The 15746-nt window shown below is 40.8% G+C and overlaps 1 protein-coding gene across 5 annotated transcripts in view; it reads left to right on the plus strand.

Annotated features, from left to right (window-relative positions):
• LOC121378559 overlaps positions 1 to 15746 on the plus strand; it is a 69980-nt gene that overhangs the window by 48288 nt on the left and 5946 nt on the right. For all 5 annotated transcript variants that reach the window (XM_041506789.1, XM_041506793.1, XM_041506791.1 and 2 more), the window contains exons 4-6: positions 7561 to 7683; positions 9271 to 10254; positions 12399 to 12506. In XM_041506789.1, coding sequence (XP_041362723.1) covers positions 7561 to 7683; positions 9271 to 10254; positions 12399 to 12506 — 1215 coding nt within the window. The remainder of the gene's footprint in view (positions 1 to 7560; positions 7684 to 9270; positions 10255 to 12398; positions 12507 to 15746) is intronic.

A 15746-nucleotide genomic window follows, 5' to 3' on the forward strand; every position in this document is an offset into this window, starting at 1 on the left:
GTTGTTTGTTTGTTTAGTTTTTTTGTGTGTCTGTTTTCTTACTTTTTTTCCAAGTCTCTCTCTCTCTCTCTCTCTCTCTCTCTCTCTCTCTCTCTCTCTCTCTCTCTCTCTCTCTCTCTCTCTCTCCATCTCTGTATTTATATATCTCTGTTTTTGTTTGTTTGTTTGTTTTGGGTTTTTGTTTTTTTGTTTTTTTAATAATGGCATTTATGGTCTTATTCAAAGTAAATGTCGTCTTAGCCAAAGACTAAAGCCATTAAAAATCCAAAGAAGAGCATTTAGCGTGCATAGATAGAATTCATGTGCCAATCCAAAATCCGGAGATGAGGAATTGTGGACAGGTTTTAACGGATCTAGAATGACCTTGAAATGAGGGCGAGGGTACAAACGAATCCAGTTCCAGGCCAGCTGGAGTTATTTTATTTTGTATTTTGTATCAGTGAATTTCTCGTGGTAGACCGGCCTCGGTGGCGTCGTGGCAGGTCATCGGTCTACAGGCTGGTAGGTACTGGGTTCGGATCTCAGTCGAGACATGGGATTTTTAATCCAGATACCGACTCCAAACCCTGAGTGAGTGCTCCGCAAGGCTCAATGGGTAGGTGTAAACCACTTGCACCGACCAGTGATCCATAACTGGTTCAACAAAGGCCATGGTTTGTGCTAATCCTGTCTGTAGGAAGTGCAAATAAAAGATCCCTTGCTGCTAATCGGAAGAGTAGCCCATGTAGTGGCGACAGCGGGTTTCCTCTCAGATTCTGTGTGGTCCTTAACCATATGTCTGACGCCATATAACCGTAAATAAAATGTGTTGAGTGTGTCGTTAAATAAAACATTTCTTTCTTTCTCGTGGTAGACATGCAATTGCTGTTGGTAGATCAGAGAACTTTTATTATGTTAAAGATCATGAGGATTTTCTTGCTTCAAAAACAGTTTTCACATATAAACTTGTTAACAGCAAAGACCCGTGTCCTTTTGAACGTTAAAGTTTTGTTAAACTTTCGCGTTTAGATCAGTTTCTCACACACTACAAGTTCTAGGTCATTGAAACTTGGTTTATAATTACACGTATGGATCTTCATCACAGTGCCTACTGAAACGTCAGCATCCCCCCCCCCCCCCCCCCCCCGTGTACCTAGCGTGAGAGACAAACAAGAGGCCTTTTTAAGACATTGTATTGTTGATACCCGTCGCCATTTTGTTTCTGTACTTCACCCTCATATCATCCTGGCTGTTACATTAAGTTAGATACGGCCCTGACGTGGAAGCAAGTAAACTGACATTACTGGTTCACCCTCATATCATCCTGGCTGTTACATTAAGTTAGATACGGCCCTGACGTGGAAGCAAGTACACTGACATTACTGGTTCACCCTCATATCATCCTGGCTGTTACATTAAGTTAGATACGGCCCTGACGTGGAAGCAAGTACACTGACATTACTGGTTCACCCTCATATCATCCTGGCTGTTACATTAAGTTAGATACGGCCCTGACGTGGAAGCAAGTACACTGACATTACTGGTTCACCCTCATATCATCCTGGCTGTTACATTAAGTTAGATACGGCCCTGACGTGGAAGCAAGTACACTGACATTACTGGTTCACCCTCATATCATCCTGGCTGTTACATTAAGTTAGATACGGCCCTGACGTGGAAGCAAGTACACTGACATTACTGGCTCACCCTCATATCATCCTGGCTGTTACATTAAGTTAGATACGGCCCTGACGTGGAAGCAAGTAACTGACATTACTGGCTCACCCTCATATCATCCTGGCTGTTACATTAAGTTAGATACGGCCCTGACGTGGAAGCAAGTACACTGACATTACTGGCTCACCCTCATATCATCCTGGCTGTTACATTAAGTTAGATACGGCCCTGACGTGGAAGCAAGTACACTGACATTACTGGCTCACCCTCATATCATCCTGGCTGTTACATTAAGTTAGATACGGCCCTGACGTGGAAGCAAGTACACTGACATTACTGGTTCACCCTCATATCATCCTGGCTGTTACATTAAGTTAGATACGGCCCTGACGTGGAAGCAAGTACACTGACATTACTGGCTCACCCTCATATCATCCTGGCTGTTACATTAAGTTAGATACGGCCCTGACGTGGAAGCAAGTACACTGACATTACTGGTTCACCCTCATATCATCCTGGCTGTTACATTAAGTTAGATACGGCCCTGACGTGGAAGCAAGTAAACTGACATTACTGGTTCACCCTCATATCATCCTGGCTGTTACATTAAGTTAGATACGGCCCTGACGTGGAAGCAAGTACACTGACATTACTGGCTCACCCTCATATCATCCTGGCTGTTACATTAAGTTAGATACGGCCCTGACGTGGAAGCAAGTACACTGACATTACTGGCTCACCCTCATATCATCCTGGCTGTTACATTAAGTTAGATACGGCCCTGACGTGGAAGCAAGTACACTGACATTACTGGTTCACCCTCATATCATCCTGGCTGTTACATTAAGTTAGATACGGCCCTGACGTGGAGCAAGCAAGTACACTGACATTACTGGCTCACCCTCATATCATCCTGGCTGTTACATTAAGTTAGATACGGCCCTGACGTGGAAGCAAGTAAACTGACATTACTGGCTCACCCTCATATCATCCTGGCTGTTACATTAAGTTAGATACGGCCCTGACGTGGAAGCAAGTACACTGACATTACTGGCTCACCCTCATATCATCCTGGCTGTTACATTAAGTTAGATACGGCCCTGACGTGGAAGCAAGTACACTGACATTACTGGCTCACCCTCATATCATCCTGGCTGTTACATTAAGTTAGATACGGCCCTGACGTGGAAGCAAGTACACTGACATTACTGGCTCACCCTCATATCATCCTGGCTGTTACATTAAGTTAGATACGGCCCTGACGTGGAAGCAAGTACACTGACATTACTGGCTCACCCTCATATCATCCTGGCTGTTACATTAAGTTAGATACGGCCCTGACGTGGAAGCAAGTACACTGACATTACTGGCTCACCCTCATATCATCCTGGCTGTTACATTAAGTTAGATACGGCCCTGACGTGGAAGCAAGTACACTGACATTACTGGCTCACCCTCATATCATCCTGGCTGTTACATTAAGTTAGATACGGCCCTGACGTGGAAGCAAGTAAACTGACATTACTGGTTCACCCTCATATCATCCTGGCTGTTACATTAAGTTAGATACGGCCCTGACGTGGAAGCAAGTACACTGACATTACTGGTTCACCCTCATATCATCCTGGCTGTTACATTAAGTTAGATACGGCCCTGACGTGGAAGCAAGTACACTGACATTACTGGTTCACCCTCATATCATCCTGGCTGTTACATTAAGTTAGATACGGCCCTGACGTGGAAGCAAGTAAACTGACATTACTGGCTCACCCTCATATCATCCTGGCTGTTACATTAAGTTAGATACGGCCCTGACGTGGAAGCAAGTACACTGACATTACTGGCTCACCCTCATATCATCCTGGCTGTTACAAGTTAGATACGGCCCTGACGTGGAAGCAAGTACACTGACATTACTGGCTCACCCTCATATCATCCTGGCTGTTACATTAAGTTAGATACGGTCCTGACGTGGAAGCAAGTAAACTGACATTACTGGCTCACCCTCATATCATCCTGGCTGTTACATTAAGTTAGATACGGCCCTGACGTGGAAGCAAGTACACTGACATTACTGGTTCACCCTCATATCATCCTGGCTGTTACATTAAGTTAGATACGGCCCTGACGTGGAAGCAAGTAAATTGACATTACTGGTTCACCCTCATATCATCCTGGCTGTTACATTAAGTTAGATACGGCCCTGACGTGGAAGCAAGTACACTGACATTACTGGCTCACCCTCATATCATCCTGGCTGTTACATTAAGTTAGATACGGCCCTGACGTGGAAGCAAGTACACTGACATTACTGGCTCACCCTCATATCATCCTGGCTGTTACATTAAGTTAGATACGGCCCTGACGTGGAAGCAAGTAAACTGACATTACTGGTTCACCCTCATATCATCCTGGCTGTTACATTAAGTTAGATACGGCCCTGACTTGGAAGCAAGTACACTGATATTACTGGTTCACCCTCATATCATCCTGGCTGTTACATTAAGTTAGATACGGCCCTGACGTGGAAGCAAGTAAACTGACATTACTGGTTCACCCTCATATCATCCTGGCTGTTACATTAAGTTAGATACGGCCCTGACGTGGAAGCAAGTACACTGACATTACTGGCTCACCCTCATATCATCCTGGCTGTTACATTAAGTTAGATACGGCACTGACGTGGAAGCAAGTACACTGACAATACTGGCTCACCCGAATTAAATACAGTGTCCTGAATACACATCAAACTAATGAACATATTGTTACAAAATTAATATTAGTCTTGTTTTTAGTACATTTGTATTCGGGCTTTGATGATGTAGATGCATTACCAGAACCAGTTAAAAGAATATTATTATACGAACGACAGGGGAGGATGCAGAATTTTTCTAGGGTGGAGGTGAAACGTTCAGTATTCAAAAGTACACCAACGTGTGTTATATATATGGTAATATTTTCTAGAAACACCAAACCGTCCAAGGTTTTACATGTCTTCCATTAAAACAAATTAGTATTAATCAGCTAAACAATTGTTTTTAGGGGTTGGATGTACCCCCAGTACCCCCACCCAGAATCTGCGCCTGAGACGGTGTAAGTTGTAAACAGAGAATAAAAAGTGCATTTAAGACAAAAAGAAAACTTTCTAACCGCTAGTTTCTGTCATCAGGTTTAAAACTCACACACAGACACGACTGCCTGCGAGACCGCCGTGAAGTCGATATCGACTCGTGACGGGTGTGGGTATGGGTGACTGTATTAACGTGCCCCTATCCACGAAGGTTCAGGCACGCCCACTGCGGAATTAGCCTCTGACTTCGCCAGTGACTGACTCCGGAGCAGGGGGGGGGGGGGGGGTAAGTTTGAAGTGGGCGGAATTTGGAAAAAAGCCATTTAGTTAGCGCGGACCGACTAGCAGACACTTCATAAACAAGAAGTAACACCGAGTGGGAGCCGTGTTCTGATTGGCTGAATTTCGATTCCTCGGTGAAGCCTGTTTTTTACCTAAGTCTACAAAGAGTACTGCATACCGATACATGTCTGGACTCTAAAATTTTAGCCAAAAATGGTTAAGACTGCTCGGCCGAAAAGTTTTAAGGTGATTTTGAGCAATTGAACGGGCGCCAAAATAAAATGCGTTAGACTACTTATAAAAAAATGAACATAAGAATTTAGAACTGCTTCCAAAACGTTTAAAGTCTAACTAGCCCAATAAAAAAGGTTGGTACTCACGGAGGTAAAGGTTGGTAGGAGGTTGGTATAACAGGACTCATGGTGAGGTGATGGACTGTCCAGGCCTGAAGTTGGGGAGTCCTTCAATCAAGACCTTGATATTCCTGTAGATGGCTGCCGGATATGTATCTCTCAGCACTATCTTGAGGATACGATGGATAGTAGTATTGGTCATATCCGGTATCAAGAGTCCTTGCCTGTACAGTCCGTCCTGTTTTGCAGTCACGTGGATCTGGTTGCCAGTTCCTGTTGAGTGCAGTTGGTATTTCCCAATTCCGTTGGGTAGGTTTCGCCAGTTGTTCTCATTCCAGAGTCCCTTTAGTTGGTTGGTGTCGGTGAAGTCGCCGTGGATACAACCCTGCCATTTGGATGGGATGTTTTCACATACGATAGTCCATTTGGATTGGTCGAGTGTCCCCGGTTCGGAAACCGTTGACATCTTCCTCCTCTTGGACTCCCCTCCGGCTGCAGGGTCGGCAACAACATCATCAGTGGAAGGCGCTTGTGGGCTCGCTGGGGGGTCCGTCACGATGACGTGTCCAGTTTCCATCTCAGCAGGTGGGTCGTCAGGAGGGATCGCCACTGTCAGTGGAGCTGACAGCTTTGGTCCCCCCTGTTCCGCTCCTGGCGAGTGCTTCCGGTCAGAAACTGGGAGCGGCTGCGCAGAGTGAACCGCCCCCGGTGGTTTAGCCACCGGGTTTGGATCACCCTGTCTCGCTCCCGTTGGTCTGATCTTCCTCTTCGGGGCAGGTGGGACCGCTCCTGGCGGTTGAGCCGCTAGGTTTGGTCCCCCCTGCGAAGTCTTAGGTCGCCGCCTCCGGTTCCTCCTCTTCGATCCTGATGAGTTGGTAGCTCCGTAACTCAAGGTTACAACAGCACTGTCTCCATTGTGTTCAATGCGGTACTTGACTAGTGGGCCAAGTACACGCAACACAGCCCCCAGGGTGGGGGGGGAGAGAAATCACCACGTTCTCGCTAGACAACTTCATTGTCTGAAGGTCGAGGTAAGCAACTGAAAATGCAAACTTGTCCAATGGTGGTATACTAATATATATGATATAAACAGCTCAAGGCTTTAATGTTTAGGACGAAAAATTGAATGACCTCTCCCGCTGAAAGACAAAACCGAATCGTGACGGGTGCAACCAAAGTTTGTTAAAACCGTTTATAAAACATTTGGCCGAACTTCAGTTTTCGGATCAAGGAAAAATCAACGTCTAGCAAACTCGCACCGAGACCCCACATCCGACGATGTCGACTTTGTTTAGCCGTCTGAAACGTCGTGCTCTCAGTTGCTAAACCAAACAGATCGCAAAAGAAGCCGTTCAGATAGAACTCTTAAATTGTTTAATTTCGGCGCTGACGAAAACGTGGATATTGTGAATTAGCGTCCTTTTTGTGAGTGCTAATCGTTAAAAGAAAAAGAAAGGAAAAAAACGAAACCAGTTTTAAAAGTGCAGGTAGGGCAACTAATTTGTGAGAGGATTACTTACAGCTGCGTTTGCATTTCTGTATACAAACATTGTCTTTGACATCAACAAGCTGATGTCGTCGTTTTTTGTTTTATTGGTTTTGTTTTGTTCTTGGTTGTTTTCTTTTCTTTTTGTTGTATTACATGCAATTTATACAGTTGGAGGTGGGGGTTTTATTGTAACACTAAGTACGTTTTTGTCCTGTCTCCACATAAACAAAGTAGGGTTATAAACCCACCGTGTATATATAGCCATAGGTAAATTAGTAAGTAATCTAACTTCTTTATTAACCAATTAGTATAAAATACCTAAGAGGGTTGGGTGGGTGGGGGGGGGGGGGGAGGAAGTAAAAAGAGATAGTATATGGGCTATAGTAACATAGGTTCATCTAAAATAAAATGGGCGCTGGTATTTAGTATTATAGAATCTTGTAAAATCAAATGGACTCTTAATTCGAGAATCGGAGAAGTTGCTAAGTATGGTCCTCATTCGATATTTTAAAAGCTGTCTGTACGTTAAATACTGTTGTTGTTGCTTCCAGTCTCATATTAATTTTTGCATTTATCATAGTTTGACACTCAATAGTCGATGTATTTTTCGTGCTGGGGTTTCGTTAAACATCCATTAATTAATTCATTCATTCATTCATTAATTCATTCATTCGCTTCTAATCTTGTGTCCTTTTCCTTTGTTTCGTCAGTTCTCCCCGGACACCCGGTCTACCAGAACAACGTGCGTATTTACCACAGCCAGCAACTGGCACCAGTCTACGAGGTCATACCTTCTGGCTCATCAGGGTTCATGAATGTGTACGAATATGGAGGTAGGTCATCGACTCAATAATTCATAGTGCCGGCCATCTGTAGAAACGAAAATAAACCTGATGTTGAAATTAATGTCCTCTAGCCCTGTTCTGTCATATAGCAGGGCTAGAGAGTACTTTGCTTAAAGGCATACTGTCACGGATTTAAGGACCTTATTTCTCTAAAAATGGATAATAAATAAAAATTGCATTAATTGTTGGAAACCAAAACTAGCTATCGCATCACCGTAACTGAATCATGATGGAGTGAAATCCATGTCATCTCTCTCGGCAATTTTAGTTTTTGAATTATGGACCATTGCCATAATTCAATTATTTTTACAAAATATCATTAATAAATGGAGTATGGTGGTTATGAAGATGGTTGAATAAAGTACATTTAGTGACAAATCTAATTATTTTTGTTCAGGTAATACTTTGTTAGGTCATTAAATAGGTCAGTGGTCTGTGACAATATGCGTTTTAAATGTTTGTCAACTTTTCTTTTACAACCAAATGGTCACCATGTACTAAATCTGATACTACAGGACTTCAGTTTAATCCTTTTCGAGTTCATTCGTAACATTTAAGTAACATGATAGTGGTTAGTACAAATGCACAAAGAAAACCCAAATGCCCACAGCGGTTGTACAAACATAAAACATATAGTTTAATGCCATTATTGAACTAAAATTAAGCAAGCTAAAAGTCTTTGGCGCCAGATTTAAGAAACTCTGTGTATTTTAGACAGAGTAGTTAACGACCATTTAGTCTTCTAACATGTCAAAATTATATATATATATATATATTAACTGAATAGGGCTAGAGGGCACTCGAGCTAGACAACCCTAAGTGATAAACTGTAATCTTCAACCAGAAGTACTGTACAATAGTGTTGGGAATCGGTTGGAATTTCATCATCGACAATCGGTTATAAACTGATCAACATTCGATTACATAATCGGTTACAATTATATGAACATAAGAAGTATTTGTATCATAGGGACCACACACCTATTATTGTGTTCACCCTACACATTCCTATGTTTACCGTTGATAACTATTTCTTTTCTTTTTTCTATTTGTACACATGAGAACAAACACTGACTCAAACATATACATCAATTCCAGCAACTAAACTGGATTACAGTTAAACGGTTTCACACACAATCGATTATGGATTTTTGTAGTGGATAATTTGACATCCAATATACGATGATTAATAAATCAATGTGCTCTAGTGGAGTCGTTAAATAAAAAAATATTTAACATCGGTGGAGCTAAACCGATTAATTTTCGATTATAATCGATGATCGGAACATCACTACTGTACAATGTTGCTGGAGAACTATGCACTTTTAAAACATTTAAATCGGTTCTTTACAAATAACTTAAACATCGTTTTTAAAAAAAAATTATTATGTAAAATATTAAATGACGCACTGTACTTCTTTTTCAGAATTGAACCATTCTTGATCTCTATGCACCGCTAAAACATTTAAATCTGGTCTTTACAAATATCTTTAATATTGGGGTGGGTGTTTTTCAGATCAGTGAAAAATTTATTATATAAAAATATAAAATGACGCACTGTACTTCTTTTTTCAGAATTGAACCATTCTCGATCTCGTCTGCTAGAACGTGATTCAGCCGAAAGACATCGCCGAGATGAAAAGAAGGTGAAGCGATCGCAGAGCGACGTGGGTCGCGGCGTCGACAAACACCATCGGTCGAAACACCTCGGCCCCGACAGACATGCAGACAGGCAGCCGGACAGACACGCCGACAAACATTCAGACAGACACGCCGACAAACATTCAGACAGACACGCCGACAAACATTCAGACAGACATTCCAGCAGACATTCTGACAAATATGCATCCCAGGAGCAGCTTCAGAAGCACCGCGTTTCACAACAGAAGTCAAAGTCACTGGAGCGACCATCAGACGTGGCCGCCAGACCCAAGATACACACAAACGAATCATCATCGTCCAAAACTGCTGCTGCCTACGACAACCCAGCCTTCAGCAGATCCTCGACAACGGAAAAGGTAGACCCAGTTCTGTCCCAGACTACCGTTCCTGTCAAGCATGAGAAGGTCCTGTCGTCTGCTATTACATTAGAATCTCAGGTGGCGACTGACAGCATGAAACTGCAGGAGAAGAAGGAACAGAGACCAGTAATTAATAAGACTGATGATGAGAAGTACGTGGTGGATGACTCTGGTGTCAAGGTGCAGCATTACGTGTATAAGGGTTCCATATACGCCGTCCCTGGCAAACTCGCCGAGGACGAAGCTGATGGTTATGAGGAGAACCCCATTGTCAAACGAATGGAGGAGATGATCTTGGAAAAGACGGGCGAGAAGGACGTTCGATCAGCAGAGCCTATAGCTAAAGACATAAGTAGTAGCCAGGTTAAAAGTCTTCCCGTCGATCCGTTGTATTCCGAGGCAGCGGAGATCGTCAGAGAGTCCATATCCTTGACTGCATCAGCCAGTCGTAATGCAGACACTGGGGAGACTGTCGGAGAGGCGGACAAGAATAAAGAATATCAGTCACAAGAAAGCCATGATGATCTGGGTCTTAAAGGTAATTGCTGTTTGGTAACTGTTAACACAGGCAAACCTGTGTTTAGCAACTGCATAAGATAATATTAAAATGTGGTCTTCTAAATGTGGTTTTTATTTTCACTTTAACTTGACTTTTTTACTTTTGTCCAAGAAGGTTCATTAAGCACTTAATTCACCTCGGCTATCTCCAGGGGTTATTTGTCCAGGACAGGTATTACTGATTAGTCAGTTGCTACTAGTTAGTGAAAGAGACGTTGGTGTATTACACCTTTCCACTGATCGACGTTTCTTGTTACTGTTGTTGTGTTATATAAATATATATATATATATATACATGTTCCGGAGTTTAGAAGGTCGTGTTAGAATTTAGAAAATTCTGGACCATGAAACTTACCTTCACAGCATTCCAGTTAGTTCAGGGTTCGGTTTGGACAGGTTTCACTCTGTGTGTGTGTGTGTGTGTGTGTGTGTGTGTGTGTGTGTGTGTGTGTGTGTGTGTGTGTGTGTTACAAATGTGTCTATAGTATCCTATTACTAGGATATATTACTAAATTAGAGGGGGGTCTGGCTTAAAAGCGTGTAAATTAACAAAATTGTGATAGGCCTATATTGTCCTCCTGTGTGTCAGTAATTGTCATGAAAAACCAAATCCAATGATATGTCCTCTCAAAATTGAAAAATTGTGTTTTAAGGTTTATTCTGACAAAGTAATTGAAATGAAACGCGTACATAATTGGATTGTGGTGTGCAGATTTAACTCTGTAAACCCTACACATGCATAAATACGTCAGGTCCCATGGCACCCAGTATTAGCGGCAGTAACGGTTCTCAGTATGTCACATGAGCCGCCTCACACAGGACACGGTCAAACAAAGGGTATTTCCTTGCACAGATTATGAATATCCGTACAGCACGTAACGACTGAAGCCTTGTGTGTGTCATACTGGCGGAACGTAATGGAGATCGAAACGAGAGATAAGCTTTTTATCAAACAGAACCACGCCCGCAATTATACTTGGTCAGCGGAGCTAAATAAACATGACGCGGTGGAGATAAATTCAGTTACCTTCATTGATCGAAATTGATTTTTTGTTTTCCGAATTAAGCTATTAAGAACGAGGTATATTCAACAAGGTATTAAGCAATACATCAGGGCCGTATCCATGGTTTAGAAGGTGCAACTGGTACGTAGTGCCCTGGTAAAAAAAAAAAAAAAGTAATATACATGATCAATGACAAAAACAGAGCCAAGAGTGTCAAAACTCGGGGCGAAAAGTAAATATATTGGAAACAAGAATCAAAATCATCGTTATTGTTCCCCTTCTCTTCATCATTTATTGGAAGATATGTATTACAGTATTCAATTGTTTAAAAATAAATGGGCTCGGTTAGCGTCATGCATGTGTGTGTGTCAATGTTTGACAAGAAAATAAACGAAAATGTACATGCACGTACACGTACACATATACGTACACGTACACACACACACACACATACATATATATTCAGAAACCTCCACTAAAAACTTCTAACCAGGCGTCATCTTGGATGGTCATTTACATCTACAGAATGTCGTTGTTCTGGGTAAAAAAATATATATATTATACAAATATGTATAGGGTTCAAAATAAAATGGGGATATTTTAATTCAAATGTGCATTAAATATGGAACGAAGCGTCAAACAAATATCAAAACATCAACACGCAACGAATCTAGTCTTGGAACAGATGTTTTCCCCATCAACCACGTGTGGGACACCATTATTTGCATTCTAACAGAAATACAATGCCATGCAAGGTACAGTGTGCGAGAATAAATGAATGAATGAATGAATGAATAACACGACAGCACATTTAAATTCATTATTTACACTGAAGTTTGTACATATTTACGTAAACATTTCAATGATAACTGAATATTTTTCAGTTTTTAGTTTAACAAAAAAAAAGTAATCATTCTGAACTTGACATCCGTGGTTTCAAATGTGTTGGAATGTCTTCAGATTGTGTTAAACGAAGCTCTGTCCTGGCTCAGGTCCTTGGCCATACTAGAGACCGGTCCCGGTGAAAACAACATGCTCGTAACCTTTGTGGTATATGGGCATCTATAAAAAGTTCTCTCACTCACTAAACAAAGCTTCCCTTTCTTTACTTCCCCCACAGGTAAGAACATCACAGCTGAAGCGTTCCAGTTCCTCGACCACTACCTCTCAGACGACGAAACTGTGGAGAGTCCGCCGATATCACCTACACCGGAAACTGGGTTCGCAGGTGGGATTTAACAAAAACATATTTTTAGTTTTTGGCATTTCATTTGTTTTTTTCTGGGGCGGGAAGTAGCCCAGTGGTAAAGGGCTCACCTGATGCGTTGTCGGTCTAGCATCGATCCCCGTCGGTGGGCTATTTAAGGCTATTTCTCGTTCCAGCCACTGCAACACGACTGGTATATTAAAGGCCGTGTGATGTGCTATCCTTGTCTGTGGGATTTTGCACATAAAATATCCCTTGCCACTAATGGAAAATGTAGCGGGTTTCTTCTCCAAGACTATATGTTAGAATTACCATACGTATGACTTGCCGATGATTAATAAACCAATGTGTTCTAATGGCATTGTTAAACGAAACAAACTTGAACTTTTTCTCTCTTTTTTCTCTCTCAGAAACTTGGTGTCCATTTGTATGTTTAAAAATTCATATTTTAAATCAGAAAATTGCTTTATAAATGAATAAAAATATTTATAAATCGAATTAACATGTTTTTATTAATGAATACATATATATTCGTAAAAGTCCATATGAGTGACAGGCTAACTTGAGTAAATGAGTTTTAAAATTAGAAGTCTATTGACAAAGGCCAGGAAAATATATGCTTTAGCTTACACAATGTGTAAAACAAATTAATTCGGGTGGGGTTTTGTTATATGTGTGTTTGTTTTGGGGAGTTTTGTTTTGCAAAATTCTGGAACCTCTGACAATAGTTGTCAAAAAATGGGTCACAATATCCACGTCATTGTTATCTTGTTTTGTGACCGGCTGACAATATTTGTTTACAAAACAAGATAATAATGAAATCGAATACAAAAAACCCCCCACCCATTATAGAAGTGGTTATTTGTTACAAAAAAGAAGAAGAAATCACTGCGAAATCAAGACAGGGTGTTGTTTTCTATTCTTTGTTGTGAAATATTTCAGTACTGTATCATTAACATTCATCAGATAACAATAACATTAGTATGCGTATCTACGAGAAGATAATTGCGCAGTTATTTGATATATTCCCTTTGTAAATACCATTCAAGTTTGTCACTCCTTTTATGCCGAGATTGTTTAATATGGGATCATAAAGCTGGAGGTTTGATCGTGACATTTACCTATCTCGTACTCTACAAATATTTGCTTTCCAGTGCAAGGTGATAAAATCGGGCTATAATTTCAAGTCTCGTGTATATCGGAAGAGTCTCTCTCTCTCTCTACGCTTGGCTGGTCACATTGTGTTAAATAGGCAAAGGCGTCGTATTCAAGCATCTCAAATATTTGTTTTCATTACATCCGTCTGTCAACACATAAAGTGTTCGTATTCAAGAGGGTAGAGAATGTGCGTCATGGGTGCACGTCCCAACATCGCCAGATACCTAACCTATATACAAGACAGAAGGGAGTGCTTTTGGTTGTATTTCTTGAATGTCTTATTGTGCGCACACTTCATCTAAAAACCTGACATGATCTCTTTGACACTATGTATATGATACATGATCTCTTTTACACTGCTTTCGTTCAATTATAGATTCGTCTTATATAAGTAAACAATGAATATTTATTCATGATTAGTTGAATGTTGGATACTTTTATATTTTTAAACTTTACCTTTTATCGTCGTTTGCTGTTTTGACTTCCCATTTTCTCGGTTTGTCAGCCATTGTAGTTGACTGTACATGGCAGTTCACACCCCTTTAAAACCTTTATTTTTAATAATTTTCTTTGATTTATGTAGTTGAAATTCTAAGAATACAACAGCACTTTATTTGAACTCAGATCCCATACAATGATACATGAGCAAGTAACCACTGCATATACAATACATAGATATAACTGCCCTACGTAGTACATATGTATTTGTTTTATATATTTTACCTGACCCCCTAAAAAACCCAAAGCGTTTACAATTTTGATTCAAGTGCCCTTTTCAGGGAGTTGGTCAATGCGTTCTGTTGCCCTTATTTCCCTCCCTAAAATATAATCTTTGTCCGCCCTTGACTCAAATCGGGTATGTCAAAAGGCATGGTATGCGATTCTCTAGATCTGTTTCAGAATACATATAAACGATCATTTCGACTTATTTTAAGATTCTCCTTTTTGTTAAAATTAGTTTAAAGATAGGAAAGAGAAATGTTTTATTGAACGAAACACAGCACATTTATATTTACGGTTTATATGGCATCGAAAATATGATTAAAGATCACATAGATAAAGAGAGCGGGAACTCACTGTCGCCACCCCATGGGATACTCTTTTCGATTCGCAGAAAGGGATTTTTTATATGTACCATCCTACAAATATGACAGAATATACACATCGTGTTTACTGTACCCGAGACAACATAATTGAAGCCTTGTTAGACCAGCTGTGGTACACTGGCTGGGACGAGTAATACCCCAATGGCCCCGCTGACGGAAATCAGTTTTTTTGTTTCCACGCATCAGTTTACAGCGTTCTCGTCCCAGATTGGGTTACGTTCGTTAATATGTTTGTTAGGTGCTATTCTATTACATTAGATTCAGTGTTCGAGATCAAACATTGTTGGCAGTATCCCAGTTGGATACTAACATTTCAAAATCTGGTATCCCACCTGATAATTTAGTATCCCACTTAAATGAAATTCATAAATAACATCGCAACAAACTTGGAATACATTGTTCTCGTTCCCAGTTTAATGCTACACCGCAATCAAAGTCGCGAAATTCGTGAAATTCGCAATCAAACGGAATCTATTTTTGCGTAATACTGACATAAATTAATATTTAGCAGTAATCTTTAAGTGTTTCTGACATTACTAATGATAAACCTACCTGTAACAATTTTTTGCAGATGTGGAATCAATATCTCAAATAAAATTGAAGGGAGGAAACTTCCAACAAAAACAATAGTGACTTAGCAGTTCCCAGTCCATTGCTATGCCGCTATTGCTCCAGTGTAGCATTAGACTGGGTACGAGTATGGGGAAATACTGTTACTTTACTTCACCAGTAAATTACGACTTTCATTGTTTCAGCGAAAAATAAAAACGCATGTTTAAAAAATAAACGAACAACATTATATGGTATCCCGATGGGATGCTGGGTTCTTGAAGTGTGGTATCCAAACTTAAATTCTGGTATCCCCGGGATATCGGGATACCGTTAATCTCGAACACTGCATTAGATTATTTAAACTTACTTGTGAATATTGTGTACACATTTTATATTTTGGCTAGTAAACAAATTGCCCCAGCTGGAAGGTCCAATATTTAACACC

The sequence above is a fragment of the Gigantopelta aegis genome, chromosome 8 (genome assembly GCF_016097555.1).
Source record: "Gigantopelta aegis isolate Gae_Host chromosome 8, Gae_host_genome, whole genome shotgun sequence".
In the NCBI taxonomy this organism is placed as follows: Eukaryota; Metazoa; Mollusca; class Gastropoda; order Neomphalida; family Peltospiridae; genus Gigantopelta; species Gigantopelta aegis.